Genomic DNA, 16,595 nt, shown 5'->3' with positions numbered 1-16,595 from the left:
AATCACGAAAATTACCAAAAGGTATAATTCCTCCAATGTTACTATAACTAAACACTTGAAATGTGGGTGCAAGACAAACTTCACTTAATCACACCGAAACTAGAGATACGTTTTATTAGTATTTTGCTCACTGGTGTCAAAAATGATGAGAAAATACAATTACTGAACTTGAACTCTATGAAATATTTAACAAGTAAATGCTGGACAATTTCTCAATCAACTCATACTGATCAGTCATTTATTTATTTGCTCAAGTGTAATTCATAATTCCTTTTCTCACTCGTCTCTAAACATGCAATACCTAAAATCGGCAAGCACATTCTTGGGCCATTTTCCCCCCTCTCAAATTATTCCGATGGCAAAAACTGCTGGCTTTTTTTTTTGGTGGGGGCGGGGAGAGACGGTGAGAGGGAAGGAGCAAAACAAACCCTTCCACTTTCCCCCTAATTAAATGCTTCAACGACCCATCTCATCACCAACCATGGCTTAAGATTTCTGACAAGATCCTTAATTTAAAAAAACACACACACACACACACCCCCAAATGCATGCAGCCGTAGTTGAACATCTGCAATCCAGAGAGGCTATGCAACTACCTACAGCCCCATCCCCTCCCCGGCTGTGTTCCCTCCTTACCTGTACTGTCACTGGCGGAGAGCGCCGGCGAGTTGAGTTTGGGCCGTTTGGCAGACGGCGGTCCATCCAGCAGGTTCTCGGCCATTTTATTTTCTATATAGATGTTATTTATATATATTATGTATGGTTCCCCCTCCCTTTTCAAGCGCCTTTCATATAATGAACATGGAAAGGTGAGGGGGCGAGGGATAGAGAAGGACGCAGCCGCGACTCGGGCAGGCCCCGGGGCCTGAGACTAGCACCGAGAGCCCGCTCCTCCTCAGCCACAGCGCCATTCCCCCACCGCGACACCCCGCACCGCCATTCCAGACTACCCCCTCAAACGGGAAAAAAAATCTTTCAACCCCCTTTTTTTTCTTTTATATACAGTAAAAAAATTAAATAAACTGGAAGCCGTCAGTCAGGTCGCATTTTCGGCTGTGGGGCCGAGGCCAGACCGGGGACTGACGTCGGGCCGCTGCCGACTGAGGCGATGAAAACAATACTTCACCCAGGGACTCGGTACGGCGGAGCGAAGGGGATACGGATTTTTAAACCCCCCCCCCCTTCACCCGGTCCCCTTTCTCTTATCACTTTCCCCCCGGTTAAAGGCGCCCGGAGCCGCGCTAATTTGACGGCCGGGTGGATTTCGGAATCAAATGTGGGCTTTGAGGGGTCCTCAAGGCGGCGAGCGCAGCTCCCGACGCCGTTCAATTCCTCCAAAATTTCGGACGAAATTTTCTACCAAAATGGCGGCTGTTGATCTTAAAGTTTTTTTTCCTCCTGACGTTCCGTCCACCGAGAGAGAGAGGGGGGAGGGGAGGCAGGGAGGCGGGGCCACGGGTGGACCGCGCGGAGATTACCGAACCCCCTCGTCAGCTGGTCGGAAACGTCCGAACTGCGCTTCGGGATGGGGGCTGACTGCTCCGCGTGATCCGCATGCCGCCTACTGATTGGCCGGCTGCGCAGGGAATGAGGGCGCAGGCGATCCTTCATTACGTCATGATGAGTGCCCTGATGCATTGTGGGGTTACTACCAAACACCCATGCGCGCCTGATATGGAACTGTGAATGAGTTGTAACATTGGAACTGTTATTGAGTATGTATTATTAAACATTAAAATTATTTCGCGAAATAACAAACGCAATTAAATCCATTTGCAACACTGACAAACTCCTTTGTGTTGGCCTTTATAGAATGTAATACACACTATTCTCAAAATAATTTTTTGAAAAATAGTTTTAAATAAAGTGGATGGGAACAGAGGTTTACTTAAATTTAAAGATAAATGATCAATGTCACCGTTCAGCTTTCAAATGAAGACCTTTCTGAGATTCAGTTAGATAAGGAAACGTGAGTGTGTCCTCGAAGGGAGATTCTGACATAATCACAGGGTGAGATTACGCAACAGCTCGGACACCTTTCGACTGCTCTAATTTGGAAGATGCACAGTAACGTGCAGCATTTATCGCCATACGAGTCAGGTCAGCCTTGTGCGAGTCTTGCATGATGCAGAGTCGAAGAACAGACATTATTAATGTTTTCACTACGTTTTTTTTCTGAGATACACTACTTTGATGGAGTAGTTATTTAAAAACAATTTACTTTTATATAGTGCAAAGTTGTTCAACCTTTTCACGCGAGGGCCATATTACAATTTTTGTTTTACATGGGGCTATTGAGACAATTTCGGAAAGATAAAAGCATTAAAAATGATCTTACAATCACAACAACCAATGTGCATTTATGTGAAGAAGCTTTAAATGAGACTAATTTATTGACTTACTTTCTCATCACTATGTTGGACACCGATTTAGTGAGATACCTGGCATTTTTTTGCTTGCACAAGTAATCAATATTTGCCCCCACATGTAGCGATGTGGAGTATTCTGGATAGATACCCCTCTGTCAGGAGTGATCTTGATCACTCTCTGCCCATGTCCCCCTGCTGTGTTGTTCGCCCCCCCATGTCATTCTCGTGCTCTGTCCCCCCCCCCCCCCCTCTCTGCTCCCCCACCACCCCAACAGCTGCAGGGAGCACTCAGTACAGCAGCTTTGTGGTTGGTCAGTTTTTAAAAAAATCACGCTACAGTTTCACAGCTGACAGATGCGGACATCGGGAACAACGGTTTCCTGACTTCGGTCACATGCGGGGTTTTCTGGCGGGTTCCAACTTTTTTTTTTAAAAAGCCCACCACCAAACCCCGAATCTGTCAAAGTTCAGAAACCGCTGTTCCCAATGTCAGCACCAGTCAGCTGTGAAACTGGCAGCGTGATTTATTTTTAAAAAAAGCCATTCTGAAAGATGATGATAATGAAAAATTTCTCATCTCTGAAATACATCCACGGGCCACATGGAAACCTTTGGCGGGCTGTATGCCTTCAACCTAGTAAAGCGTCTCAAGGCCCTTCACAGAAGCATTAAAAAATTAGGACACTGAACCACATAAGGAGATATTGGGGCAAAGGAGTGTCTTAAAGGAGGATAGAGGTGAGGAGGTTTAGCGAGGGAATTTCAGACATTATATCCTAGGCAGCTGTTACCAATGGTGGCGTGATTAAAATTGGGGATATTCAAGTGGCTGCAAAAGGAGGAGCACAGGCATTCCAAAGGATTGTAGCACTCGGAGAGTTACAAGACCAAGAAGGGATGAGAACAAGTTTGAAAATTTTAAAATCGAGGCATTAAATAAGATAATAAGAAATAGAAGCAGGAGTAGGCCATTCGGCCCCTTGAGCCTGCTCCGCCATTCAGTAAGTTCATGGCTGATCTGATTGTGGCCTTAACTCCACTTTCCTGTGAAGTGTGTATTTATGAAATTCCTTCATAGACTGACATCTAGCTTTAGAACATCAGTCTCAGAAAACAAGGACAGAAAGTGATTCCCTTTTTGATAAAATCTTGTAATCATAAATTTTTGCAAGGATTCAGGATAGCTGATAAACCTGTCGTCCTAGATTACCTCCCTCTCCAATATTTTACTAGTCACAGCTAGGTTTGGGAGCAAAAAGAAATAAGATGTAGAAAGCATCAGTTTTAGGCAATAAGTTAAATGTGTATATTTTTCACATCTTATGAGCTTGTAAAGCAAATACCATACAGTACAAAACATCAGTAACTTTAGATTTATCCTATTTCAGAAAGGAATTTCATCTACTGCGGGGGCAAAATACTAGTATGCATCAAAACTGCTGCGTGCCCAGTCCACACCGTACAAATAACACCCATTCAACCAAGACGCAAGCTGAATTTTTAAAGAAATATGTCTTTTTTGTTTGCATACATGGATGTAATCACTGGACTCCAAAGAGTAATTCATTATGTGAAGTGGATTGGGACATTTGGCTTGAGTCAATGCAAACGATAAATAAACACTGTTATGGCTTCAGGAATCTCACAATTAGTATCTTTAGTATTCCTAAAATGAAATTGATTAGCAAAGATGTTTCATGTACAATGTCCCTTCCCGTTTATGGAAGATTCATGTTAATTATAGCATAAGACCCTATATGAAGGGCTTTCTTTCTGCTCCTGCACGGTTACCTCTGGTGTCCCCCTAGGATCTATCCGTGGCCCCTCAGTGACATCACCCGAAGGCACAGTGTTAGTTTTCACAAGTGCACTGATGACACCCAACTCTACCTCACCACTAACACTCTCGACTCCTCCGCTGTTGCTAAACCATTAGACTGTTTATCTGAGATCCAGTACTAGATGAGCAGAAATTTCCTATAATTAAATATTGGGAAGACTGAAGCCATCGTTTTCGGACCCGCTCCAAACTCTGTTCCCTAGCTACTGACTCCAATCCCCTCCTTGGCAAGTCTGAGATTAAGTCAGTCTGTTCACAATCATGGCATCACATTTGCTGTGCGCATACTGGCTGCTGCATTCCCTGCATTACAACAGTAACTACATTTCAAAAAGTACTTCTTTGGCTGTAAAGCACTGAGACATCCGGTGGTCGTGAAAGGTGCTATATAAATGCAAGTTTTTCTTTTTTCACATTTGACCCAGATTATGAACTTCTGAGCACATATTCACACCATCACTAAGACCACCTATTTCCACCTCCGTAACATCGTTCGACTTCGACCGTCTCAGCTCATCTGCTGCTGAAATCCCCATTCATGCCTTCGTTACCTCTAGAATTGGCTCCCTGGCTGACAACGTATTTATTTTAAAATTCTCATCCTTGTTTTCATATCCCTCCATGTCCTTGCCCCTCCCTATCTTTAACCTCCTCCAATCTTACAACCCTTCAAGACCTCTGCACTCCTCCAATTCTGGCCACTTACCTATTATCTATTTTAATCACACCATTGGCAGCTATGCCTTCAGCTGTCGAGGTCCTAAGCTGTGGAATTCTCTCCCTAGACCTCTCCGCCACTCTACTTCCTTTAAGACAGTCCTTAAAGACCCTTCTCTGACCAAGCTTTTGGTCATCTGCCTGAATAACTCATGTGACTTGGCGTCAAAATTTGTTTAATAATGCTCTAATGAAACACCTTGGAAAGTTTTACTATGATAAAAGTGCTATATAAAGTGCTACATAAATGGAGGTTGTTGTTGATGGGAATGGGCACTCTTAAAATATATATACACATCATGCAACTCACTGTATAACTGAGGAATCGGGCTGTATTGGAGTATCCTTCAATGAGACATTAAACCGGGACACACTCTGCTCCCTCAGGTGCATGTAAGAGTTCATGGCTGTAAAGTGCATTGAAACATCCTAAGGTCATGAAAGGTGCTGCATAATTGCAAGTCTATCCTTTCCTATAGCACTATTTAAAGACTAGGGCAGTTCTCTCCAGTATTCTGTTCAATATTTATCCATCAAACAACCTCTATTACATAATCTGGTCATTTATTTCATTGCTGTTTGTGGGACCTTACTGTGCACAAATTGGCTGCCATATTACCTACATTACCTAGGGGAGATGATGACATAGTGGTAACGTCACTGGACTAGTAATCCAGAGACTTAGGCTTATGCCCGGGGGACTGGTGGAATTTGAATTCAATTACATAATTTAAAAAATCTGGCATTGAAGGCTAGTCTCGGTAATGGTGCCATGAAACTATTATCGATTGTTGCAAAAGCCCATTTGGTTCACTAATGTCCTTTAGGGAAGGAAATCTGTTGTCCTTCCCTGGTCTGGCTTATGTGTGACCCCAGACCCACAACAATGTGGTTGATGCTTAACTACCCTCTGAAATGGCCTAGCAAGACATTCAGTTCAAGGGCAATTAGGGCTGGGCAACAAATGCTGGCCTGCAGTGATCCCACATCCCATAAAAGAATTTTAAAAATTAAAACAGTGACTGAACTTCAAGAATACTCAATTTACTGTAAAGCACTTTTGGATGGCCTGAGATTGTGAAAGGTGCCAAATAAATGTTCTTCTTAAGTCCGGTATAGTTACTTCTCCATTGCTCCATTAAGCACAAAACACAAAGGAACACGTTAGATTTTTCTGCCTTGAGGAGTATGTTGAGCAGTTTGTGGCTTCAAGAGATCATGGGGTGTTGTAAGGAACCCAGTAACATTGCTTTCATTAATTTTCAAAACTCTTTTCTTGCATGCACCATGCAGCCCTCATGCTGAAACCAGACCTGTGGGAAGACAAAACCAAATCTTGTATTTTATCAGAATACATGCTCACATTCTAAGATCTACACACGGCCAGAGACTCTCAGAAGCAATCTCTCTTGAAAGAGTAGTTGTGGACAGTTGTCCACTGTTACTAATCCTATACAATGTCTTTATCGGTGATACATTGAATGGCATAAGGGATGGTCTCTGAATGTTTCTCTGAGGATATTTGAAAATATTGGAGCACTCCTTGTCAAATGATATTGACCCTGGAATAACTTGGGCCATGATTCTGGCAGTAATGCAGGGCTGATGCCCATAATACCCTCCATCACTGACCTTGTCAGACTGTAAAGGACCAGTGAGAAGGCAGTTTATTTTAGAGGGGCCAGTAAGACCCCATGTCATTATGGGTACATCTTGGGCACCCGTCTGGCATGTGCTGCCAGAAACTATTGTGCCCAGTGTTAGCCGAGGATCCTCCACCCCAGAGTCCCAATTTATTATCCTTCCCTGCTTCGAACGGGGTCCTATTTTAAATACACAGAACCAGTCCAATTATGTCATAAGGACCTAATCTGCAATTTCAACTTCAGCGGGGGTAGGGTGATGTCAGCGCCGTTCATCAGACCAAAACTGCCAGGAGTCGGCTTCTTGGGCAAAACCTGCTAGGAGCTAGAGCCTGAGCTAGAAGAGGCCCACTAGGTTAAATTTTAAAGTTTATTTTAGGTTTCCCTGTGGGTTAAGACTGCTTCTCTGGGCCTCAAGGAAACTTGGCTCAAATTGTAGCACCTCTGAAGTAGAAAGTCATGGGTACAAGTCCCACCTGAGACTTTTGCATCCAGAAAAAAAACTAGGCTGACATTTCAGTGCAGTACTGAGAGAGGGCTGCACCCTCAGGAGGTGCTGTTTTTCAGATGTGATGTTAAACTCAGGGCCCTTATGCCCTCTTCGATGACAGTAAAAAAAAATCCCATGGCACTATTTCAGAGAAGAGCAGGGGAGTTTTTGCTGGTGTCCTGGCCAATATTTATAAATTTATTTAAATGAGACGTCCCTGGTCTCGTCGGGTTCATCCGCAGCTACTGGACTCCCCTGCAACCCTATGGAAAAAAATCAAGGTTGATAAGCCACAGAAAGCTGAAGCAAGAGAGTCCTAATCCAGTGCTTGTCTGCAGGGAGCGAGTTTGAATTTTTTCACTCAATTTTTCTACAGCAGGCCACCTGGAAACAGAGACAGCCTCACAATTCAGTCAACCAATTGCTCTTTTACAATCAGCCCTATAGCCAGGGACTGATTTCTTACTTTTACAACAACCCTCTCACAGCAAGGGCGCTGAGGAAGTGAATGAGATGGCCCAGTACCAGGGTGAGCAGTTTTTACTTCCTGTGGACTAAAAGTACCCTCTGACTGAACTTTTAACTCTTTGTAAACTTGGCAATACATTTAAAATCTAACTAAACTGCAGGGGGGGGGGGGGGGGTAGTGGGGAGGGGCTCCTTCACATATTTTGTTTCCTATGTGGGCTGTAAAAGGATATCTTTTGGAGCTATGGGCCACAGGTAATGTTTAAACCACAGTTCCCACTTATTTGCTGATATTTCAAGCTGCTGAGAGAAACAGAATTCAGTGTAAGGATTTATGCACCAATAAAACAGAAAAGGTTAGAAATAATCAGCCGGTCTGATAAGATCAATGGAAAAAAAGTCAACAGTTCAGGCCTTAAACCCTTCCTCAGGGCAAAGTGGAGAAATATGCAATCTCAATTAAAGCAAAGAGAGATTTTTTATTCACATGTGCATGTGTCTGTATGTCTATGAGAGTCTGTGTGTGTATGTCTGTGTCTCAGTGTACACTATGTGCAGGTATGTCTGTGTGTACACATCTGTGTGCATGACTGTTTTCCCCATGATCTGTTCCTTTTAAATGCTGTCCATCTGTAATATCCCCCAGTTTTGATGAAGGGTCCACACTTGGAATGTTTAATTCCTCTGTTCTCTCTACAGACACTGGCTGAGCATGAGCATTTCCAGCATTTTCTGTTCGTCTTTGATTCCCAGCATCTGCAGTTTCTTCAAGTGCTTTTTTATTTGGACAAAACAGATATCTAGTTTGGAAAATGCAAACGTGACCTTTCTGTATCATCCAGAAAATTTTTCACATCTTTTAAAAAACCTTTAGTTTATTAAGCCCATTTATAAGATGATGGGGTGCAAGCAAGAGGGATAGAACTAGATGTGTGACGTTGAGTAAAACATCGACGCTGACTTGGGAGGGTCAAATCTAAAAGACAGCAGCTCCCACTGTCCAGCACTCCCTCAGTACTGCACTGACGTGCCAGCCTAGATTGCGCGCTTGAATCCCACAATCTGACTCAGAGGCAGGTCTGACACTTAGGAAGCGCAAGGATGCTGACCTGGGTCACTGAGAATACCTTGTGCGGTGAGAAGCTCAAGCCGACAACAAACTTATAAAACCATTTTTATTGCTGTACATGGGTGGGTTTTTGTCTGGGTTTATAGAGAGGAATGCAAATGATGGAGGAAGAACAGCATCATCTAATACAAAGTTACAAGCACAAACTTTTGAAGCAGTTCCTCTATCGCTCCCCAAAGGCCACTTTTACATTTAATTATTCACCATTAGGAGTTTAAGGCATAATCATGTACCACAGGGAACAGACGAGGTAGAGATTAGGGAAACTGAGGAGATTGTGCTCTAAGGAGTAATCATCTGCTTTATCAGAGACATATTCATTTAGATACAACTAAATGCTCCTCACTGAAACTGCGGCAACACTGCTAGAGGTCCATAGCCTGTACTGCCCAATCTTTAATGGTCTGAATCTGTTAAGCAAACTGAAACCGATGAAACTGGAAATATCCGCAATAACTACACAGAGCAAAAACCGTGAAGAGAGAACTAGTGAAGGCCAGCATAGAAATAAATGGCTCAACATTCACAGGATAAGAAACAAGCCATTTAAACAAATAAAAAACTCCTCCATGGTTCCGTGGGGAACTGCACTGTGTTACGACCAAGGCGGGAGTAATGCACTGTTAATTCAGTCCCACTCCACCACAGGATATTAGTAAAGTTTCCCACCTACTGGAAAAAATAGACAAATTTAACACTCTATTTATCCCCCAGAATAAAGCACGCCAAACCAGGTATCTTTAAACAAAAACAAAATTAACTATTTATTAATAAACCAAATTTTAAACGATGAGATAAAATATTTTCATTTATATAGATTTATAACTTCTTATTCTTCCTAACCCTCATGCACACACGCATACATTCAAAAATCCGTTAACCAGGGAAAATAAAGGTGTTTGAGTTGCAATGGTTTCTTAGGTATAAAATAGTTGGTTGTCACAATCTGGTAGGATATTTTCGGATTGGTGAGGTGTCCCAGAGTTGAATAGTCAGATGCCACTTGATGTCTCTCCAGGCAAGTTTAATGAACAGTCTGTGATGGGCAGGCGTTCAAGGCAATTCATCTGCAGCAAGCATCACACAGATCTTTCAGCAAAGAATGTCACAACAGGTCTACTAACATTTTAAAGTAGCAGTCTAATAGTAGAATCTTTGAGATTTCAGGATCTCCCAAAAACACAGGAGCAACAGGAATCATTCTTGCCACAGGGATTCTCGGGACTGGAGGCAGTAGAAATCCATTACCTTTAAAATGCAGGGGCTTTCTCTCTGCAAAGCAGTGTTCTTCCACAGAATGTGGCAACTCCTCTTTTCTTTGGTTTTTTCCTCTCCAAGCAGGGCAGTCACACCTCAAATGTAGGAATTCTATGTGATACAAAGCTTCTTTTGCAGAGAGAGTAGGTCTTTTCCTCTGGTGTACAAACACAGATCCCAGCCAGCTCACTGCTCCCAGCTCCCTGGTCTGTTTCACACTGCAAAATCGAAACTAAAAGCTTTCAACAACCAATTCACAAGACAGTCATAAATCTTCCTGTTGCCTAGTTACAGGTTTTACAGCCTGCACACTTCAAACACCAAGTGTCAGCATTCAGTGTTTTGAGAAAGTCCTTTTTTCTCAGCCTTTTCAAAGTGTACAGAACTCTCAGCTTTAAAAAAAAAAGCTCGTGACATCTCCGCCCTTGGCGAAATGAATCATTCTTGAATGTGTTTCATTACAACGTAAAACAGAAATTGAAAAAAAACATTTTAAACATATTAAAAGCAAAATACTGTGGATGCTGGAAATCTGAAATAAAAACAAGAAATGCTGGAACCACTCAGCAGGTCTGGCAGCATCTGTGGAAAGAGAAGCAGAGTTAACGTTTCGGGTCAGTGACCCTTCATCGGAACTGAGTGGTTCCAGCATTTCTTGTTTTTATTTTAAACATATTTTTGCATTCATACCCATCATTCACTCCACACAATTTTCTTTGTGCCATTGTTACTCATGTAACTCAATAAGGTTAAATTCGTGACAAAGCATCAGCAATAACATTGTTTTTTCCAGAAATGTGTAGAATCTTCAAGTGGAAAGGCTATAACAATAAAATCAATTTGAATATTTTGGCATTTTGTTTTTTAAATTTTTCCACAAACATTAATAGATTATGGTCTGTGTATATTAGTGTTTCCTTATAGTCACGGCAGACATATACTGCGAAATAGCGTCATAGAATTATACAGCACAGAAACAGGCCCTTCGGCCCATTGTGTCTGTTGCGTCCATCAAGCATCTATCTATTCTAATCCCATTTTCCAGCACTTGGCCCACAGCCTTGTATGCTATGGGTTTCAAGTGCTCATTTAAATATTTCTTAAATGTTGTGAGGGTTCCTGCCTCTACCACCCCTTCAGGCAGTGTGTTCCAGATTCCAACCACCCTCTGGGTAAAAATTTTTCTGCTCAAATCCCCTCAAAACCTCCTGCCCCTTACCTTAATTCTCTGCTCCCTGGTTATTGACACCTCCGCTAAGGGAAAAAGTTTCTTCCTAACTAACCTATCTTTGCCCCTCATAATTTTGCATACCACAATCATGGCCCCCTCAGCCTTCTCTGCTCTAAGGAAAATAACCCTATCCTTTTCAGTCTCTCTTCATAACTGAAATGCTCCAGCCCAGGCAACATCCTGGTGAATCTCCTCTTCACCCTCTCCAGTGCAATCACATCCTTCCTATAGTGTGGTGCCCAGAACTGTACACAGTACTCCAACTGTGGCCTAACTAGCATTTTATACAGCACCATCATAACCTCCATGCTCTTATATTCTATGCCTCGACTAATAAAGGCAAGTATCCCATATGCCTTCCTAACAACCTTATCTACCTGTGCTCCTTCCATTTGTTACTGCTCCACCCATCACACCAGTCCATCTATATCGTCCTGTAATCTAAGGCTTTCCTCCTCATATTTACAAAACCACCAATTTTCGTGTCATCTGCAAATTTACCAATCATACCCCCTATATTCACGTCTAAATCATTAACGTACACTACAAACAGCAAGGGTCCCAACACAGATCCCTGTGGTACACCACTGGTCACAGGCTTCCACTCGCAAAAACAACCCTCGACCATTACCCTCTGCCTCCTGCCACTAAGCCAATTTTGGATCCAATTTGCCAAATTGCCCTGGATCCCATGGGCTCTTACCTTCTTAACCAATCTCCCATGCGGGACCTTATCAAAAGCCTTACTGAAGTTCATGTAGACTACATTAACTGCTTTACCCTCATCTACACATCTAGTCACCTCCTCGAAAAATTCAATCAAGTTAGTTAGACACTATCTCCACCTGACAAAGCCATGCTGACTATCCCTGGTTAATCCGTGCCTCTCCAAGTGGAGATTAATCCTGTCCCTCAGAATTCTTTCTAATAGTTTCCCAACCACTGATGTTAGGCTTACCGACCTCTAATTACCTGGTTTATCCCTGCTACCCTTCTTGAATAATGGCACCACATTCACTGTCCTCCAATTCTCTGGTACCTCTCCTGTGACCAGAGAGGATTTGAAAATTTGTGTCAGCGCCCCTGCTATCTCCTCCCTTACCTCACATAACAACCTGGGATACATCTCATCTGGATATGGGCATTTATCCACTTTTAAGCCTGCTAAAACAGCTAATACTTCCTCCTTTTCAATGCTAATATGTTCAAGTATATCACAACCCCCCTCCCTGATCTCTACAACTACATCGTCCTTCTCCATAGTGAACACAGATGAAAAGTAATCATTTAAAACCTCACCTATATCCTCCGGCACCCCACAGAGATTGCCACTTTGGTCCCTAATAGGCCATACTCTTTCCCTGGTTATCCTCTTGCCCTTAATATACTTATAAAATGCCTTAGGATTTTCCTTTATCTTGCCCACCAATGTTTTTTCATGTCCCCTCTTCACTCTCCTAATTACTTTAAGTACCCCCCTACACTTTCTATACTCCTCTAATGCCTCCGCTGTTTTCAGCATTCTGAATCTGCCATAAGCCTCCTTTTGTTTTTCCTTATCCAATCCTCTATATCCCTTGACATCATCAGAAAGATCACAGATCTGAAACGTTAACTCTGCTTCTCTCTCCACAGATGCTGCCTGACCTGCTGAGTATTTCCAGCACTTTAGTCTTAGGGATAGGGAACTCTACTAAGGCTTGTACTTTTGCCATTCTTGGTAATCCTTGTCCTTGCCCACTAGGTGTCCGAGGTAGGTTATTTTTTACTCTTGCTTTTGCAAAGTCGCTTTTTGCCAGATTTACCATTAAATCAGCAGTGTGTAACTTTTTAAAACAGAGTTCCTATCTGGTTTAAGTGTTCTTTCCAAGTGTTACTGTATATTAGTACATCATCAAAATACACTACAGAGTTGGGAATACTGGCTACCACCTGATTCATTAATCTCTGAAAAGTTGCTGGGGCATTTTTTTTTTAAGCACGAATGGCATCACTTGACACTGATAAAGACCGTCTAGTGTGACAAAAGCTGATATTTCTTTAGCTTGAGGTGTCAAAGGAACTTGCCAGTATCCCTTTAACAAATCTATCTTGGTAAGAAACATGACACTGCCCGCTCAATACAGTCTTCCAAGCAAGGAATTGGGTAGGAGTCTGCCTTCATTACTGCATTGACTTTTCTGTAGTCACGCAAAGTAGAATTGGTCAGGTTTAAGCACTAATACTATTGATGAACTCCAGCTATTTTGACTAGGTTCATTTAAGTTGTTTTCCAGCATGTATGGGATTTCTGCTTTTTGTTTCTGGGCTTGTTTGTCTGGACTTAAGCCGTAAGGATGCTATTTTAAAGGAATGGATTCCCCTATATCCACATCGTGTGTGGCTAAGGTTGTACATCCCGGCTTATCCCTACAGACTCTCCTAAATGCTGTGAGATGCCTTGTTAGGTCTTCTTGTTGTTCTGCATCTAAGTACAAAAGCATGTTGTCCAATTTTTCTAGCCATTCTGTATTCAATAACCAGATAGGAGGTTCAATTTGAGAATCGTCTAGGCCTCCTTCTGCCTCATCCTCATTATCCTTTTCCTTCTCAACAGTCCCCATTACCTGACATACCTGTACTGACTAATCCTCCTCCCTGCGATAATACTGCTTTAACATATTGATATGACACAGCCGATTCTTTTTCCGGCAATCGGGGTGTCAATCAAGTAATTTAGCTTACCACTCTTTTAATCACTATATGGACCACTGAACCATGCTTTCAATGGCTCATCCTGTAAAGGCAATAATACATGTCCGGTTGAAAATTTTGGGTCTTTGTGTTCTTGCCTGCCCATTTTTTCATATTGGCTTAGGATGCTTTTAGGTGTTCCTGAGCCACACTGCAGGCTTTTGTGAGCCTTTCCCGGAACACAGATACATTGTTTAGTATAGAAGATTCATTCTTTTGTTCTACGAATCTGCCTTTGATGAGTTTTAGAGGACCTCTTATTTCATGTCCGTAAACCAATTCAAAAAGACTAAAACCTGTAGACTCAGTGAATCCCTTGTAGCAAATAAAAGACTAGCCCTTTATCCCAATCATATGGATATTCGTGACAGTATGCTCTAATCATTGTTTTGAGAATTTGATGGTACCTTTCTAAAGTTCCCCGTGTCTGTGGGTGATATGCTGAGGATTTTAATTGATTGACACCCAAAGTACCCATGACTTCTTGAAATATTTTAGACATGAAATTAGAACCTTGATCCGACTGAACTGCTCAAAGAATCGGGTTAACTTCTCTACTACTACTTTAGCAGTAATTGTCCACAAAGGAATAGCCACTGGAAATCGAGTAGCCATATCCATCATAGTAAGTATATATTGATGTCCTGCTTTTGTTTTTAGCAAGGGTCCTACGCAGTCTACTAATACCCTACTAAATGGTTCCTCAATAACTGGTATGGGAATTAGTGGTGCCGGTTTTATGGTAGGTTGTGATTTTCCCACCATTTGCCACATATGGCATTTCCTACAAAACTGCCTCATGTCCTTTGTAAGGCGTGACCAGTAATAATGTTAACTTATGGGGATCCAGAAGACCAAATCACGTATATGTCCTGCTCGAGGAATGTCATGTGCTAACCTTAATTCCTGGCAATACTTAAGTGGTACCACTATCTGTCGAACAACTGTCCAGTCTTCGTTTGCAGGTCTATGAGGCAGTCTCCATTTCCTCCTCAAAACCCCGTCTTCAACATAATAGACTTCTGGAACTCCTTTTGTCTCAACTTCTGTCAGTCGACTATAGAACTCAGCTTGCTGTGCTGCAATTATAGAAGATTTGTTAAACATCTTATTTGGATGATCTGATTCCCCAAGGAAAGTTTCAGATTTTGGGCTGTTTGTGGTGCCAATTTTATGTCCAATAATGGAACTTGTTTAGCCATTGCTCGGGTTACTGCACACGCAGGAAATATTCCCGGAACTTGTTCCTGTAATTGTTCAGTTTCTTTAACTTCACTTGGTTTCTCTGTGACTATGGGAGAAACTGATACTCTTGATCCAGCCAAACCATTCCCTAGGAATGATCTCTGGGGGAATTATGCCTTTCCCCAGCAAGAGTTTGGGTTACTCCTGTATCCCTCAGTAGAACGATAGGTTTGCCTGCCTCACTTGAGGGATATGGAGTTACTTTTCCCTTTGACAAGAATTCATTATAACTTTCAGATATCTTACTCTTAACCTCTACATTCACTTTAGTTTTTCTGTCTGGTTTTACAGCTGCCGTTAAAGCTACAGCCTGGTCTGCTGTACTCTCAGTCAGAGCCTCTTTCTCTGCATTAGTTTTGTGTACCCCAACACGTCCCATGGGATTACCTTGCAACTTCCAGCATTCTGAACAAAGATGGGGCGGCACAGTGGCGCAATGGTTAGCACCGCAGCCTCACAGCTCAAGCGACCCGGGTTCAATTCTGGGTACTGCCTGTGTGGAGTTTGCAAGTTCTCCCTGTGTCTGCGTGGGTTTTCTCCGGGTGCTCCGGTTTCCTCCCACATGCCAAAAGACTTGCAGGTTGGTAGGTAAATTGGCCATTATAAATTGCCACTAGTATAGGTAGGTGGTAGGGAAATATAGGGACAGGTGGGGATGTGGTAGGAATATGGGATTAGTGTAGGATTAGTATAAATGGGTGGTTGATGGTCGGCACAGACTCGGTGGGCCGAAGGGCCTGTTTCAGTGCTGTAACTCTAACAAAAAATAAAAATATAAAATATAAAATGTCCCACCTAGTGGCAATGATAACACTTGGGCTTGCGGACCTCACATCTACCCTCAGCACCTTTCTTTCTGGCCTGAGGAAAGGAACCTGGGACGCTCCCAGCTGTTCTTTCTTGTCCCCAGCTACTTGCCTTCCCATCGCTCTTCCACCTGCTATCCTTTTCAGGTTTGTGGGGGTGACAGACAAAAGGTTTTGGCTTATTCACAAGCTCAAAATCAGCAGCAATTTCTGTTGCTTGCCTGGTTTTTAAAACTTTCAGGTTCTCTAAACGAGTTCTCACTACTGGAGGGATTGAATTTTTAAACTCTTCCAAGACAATCAGTTCTCTAAGGTTCTCATGCGTGGCTTCCATCTTTAATGCCCATATCCAACGATCAAAATTAATTTGCTTCACCCTCTCAAATTCTACATAAATCTGCCCAGCCAATCTCCATAAGTTCCGAAACATCTGTCGGTAAGCTTCAGGGACTAATTCATATGCAGTGAGAATAGCCTTTTTTACCATCTCAATTTGCAGAAGCCTCTTCAGGAAGTATGGCATAAACGTCACGAGCTCTGTCCATCAACCTGCTTTCCTTTGGCCATTTGAAAAGAAAGAAAAATGCCTCTATGTCCCTTTCCTCAAACTTTGGGAGAGCTTGTATAAATTTAAACAGCTTTTCTCTGGGTCCTGGGCTGGTTTCAG

General features: G+C 42.5%; 2 protein-coding genes across 2 annotated transcripts in view; both read right to left on the bottom strand.

The window, feature by feature from the left end:
* Positions 1–1,413, bottom strand: part of LOC137383627 (CREB-binding protein-like) — a 135,254-nt gene extending 133,841 nt beyond the window's left edge. Inside the window, exon 1 of the mRNA XM_068056781.1 lies at positions 637–1,413. Coding sequence (XP_067912882.1) covers positions 637–721 — 85 coding nt within the window. The 5' untranslated portion in view covers positions 722–1,413. The remainder of the gene's footprint in view (positions 1–636) is intronic.
* Positions 1,414–3,721: 2,308 nt separating this feature from the next.
* The window catches only part of LOC137383558 (adenylate cyclase type 9-like), a 200,734-nt gene continuing 187,860 nt past the window's right edge, over positions 3,722–16,595 (bottom strand). Inside the window, exon 11 of the mRNA XM_068056664.1 lies at positions 3,722–6,239. The gene's annotated coding sequence lies outside the window, so the exon portion shown is untranslated. The remainder of the gene's footprint in view (positions 6,240–16,595) is intronic.

This window comes from Heterodontus francisci, chromosome 24 (assembly GCF_036365525.1).
Source record: "Heterodontus francisci isolate sHetFra1 chromosome 24, sHetFra1.hap1, whole genome shotgun sequence".
NCBI classification, from domain to species: domain Eukaryota; kingdom Metazoa; phylum Chordata; class Chondrichthyes; order Heterodontiformes; family Heterodontidae; genus Heterodontus; species Heterodontus francisci.
Note: the sequence above shows the minus strand (reverse complement) of the source record. Positions and strands in the feature narration are given on the sequence as shown.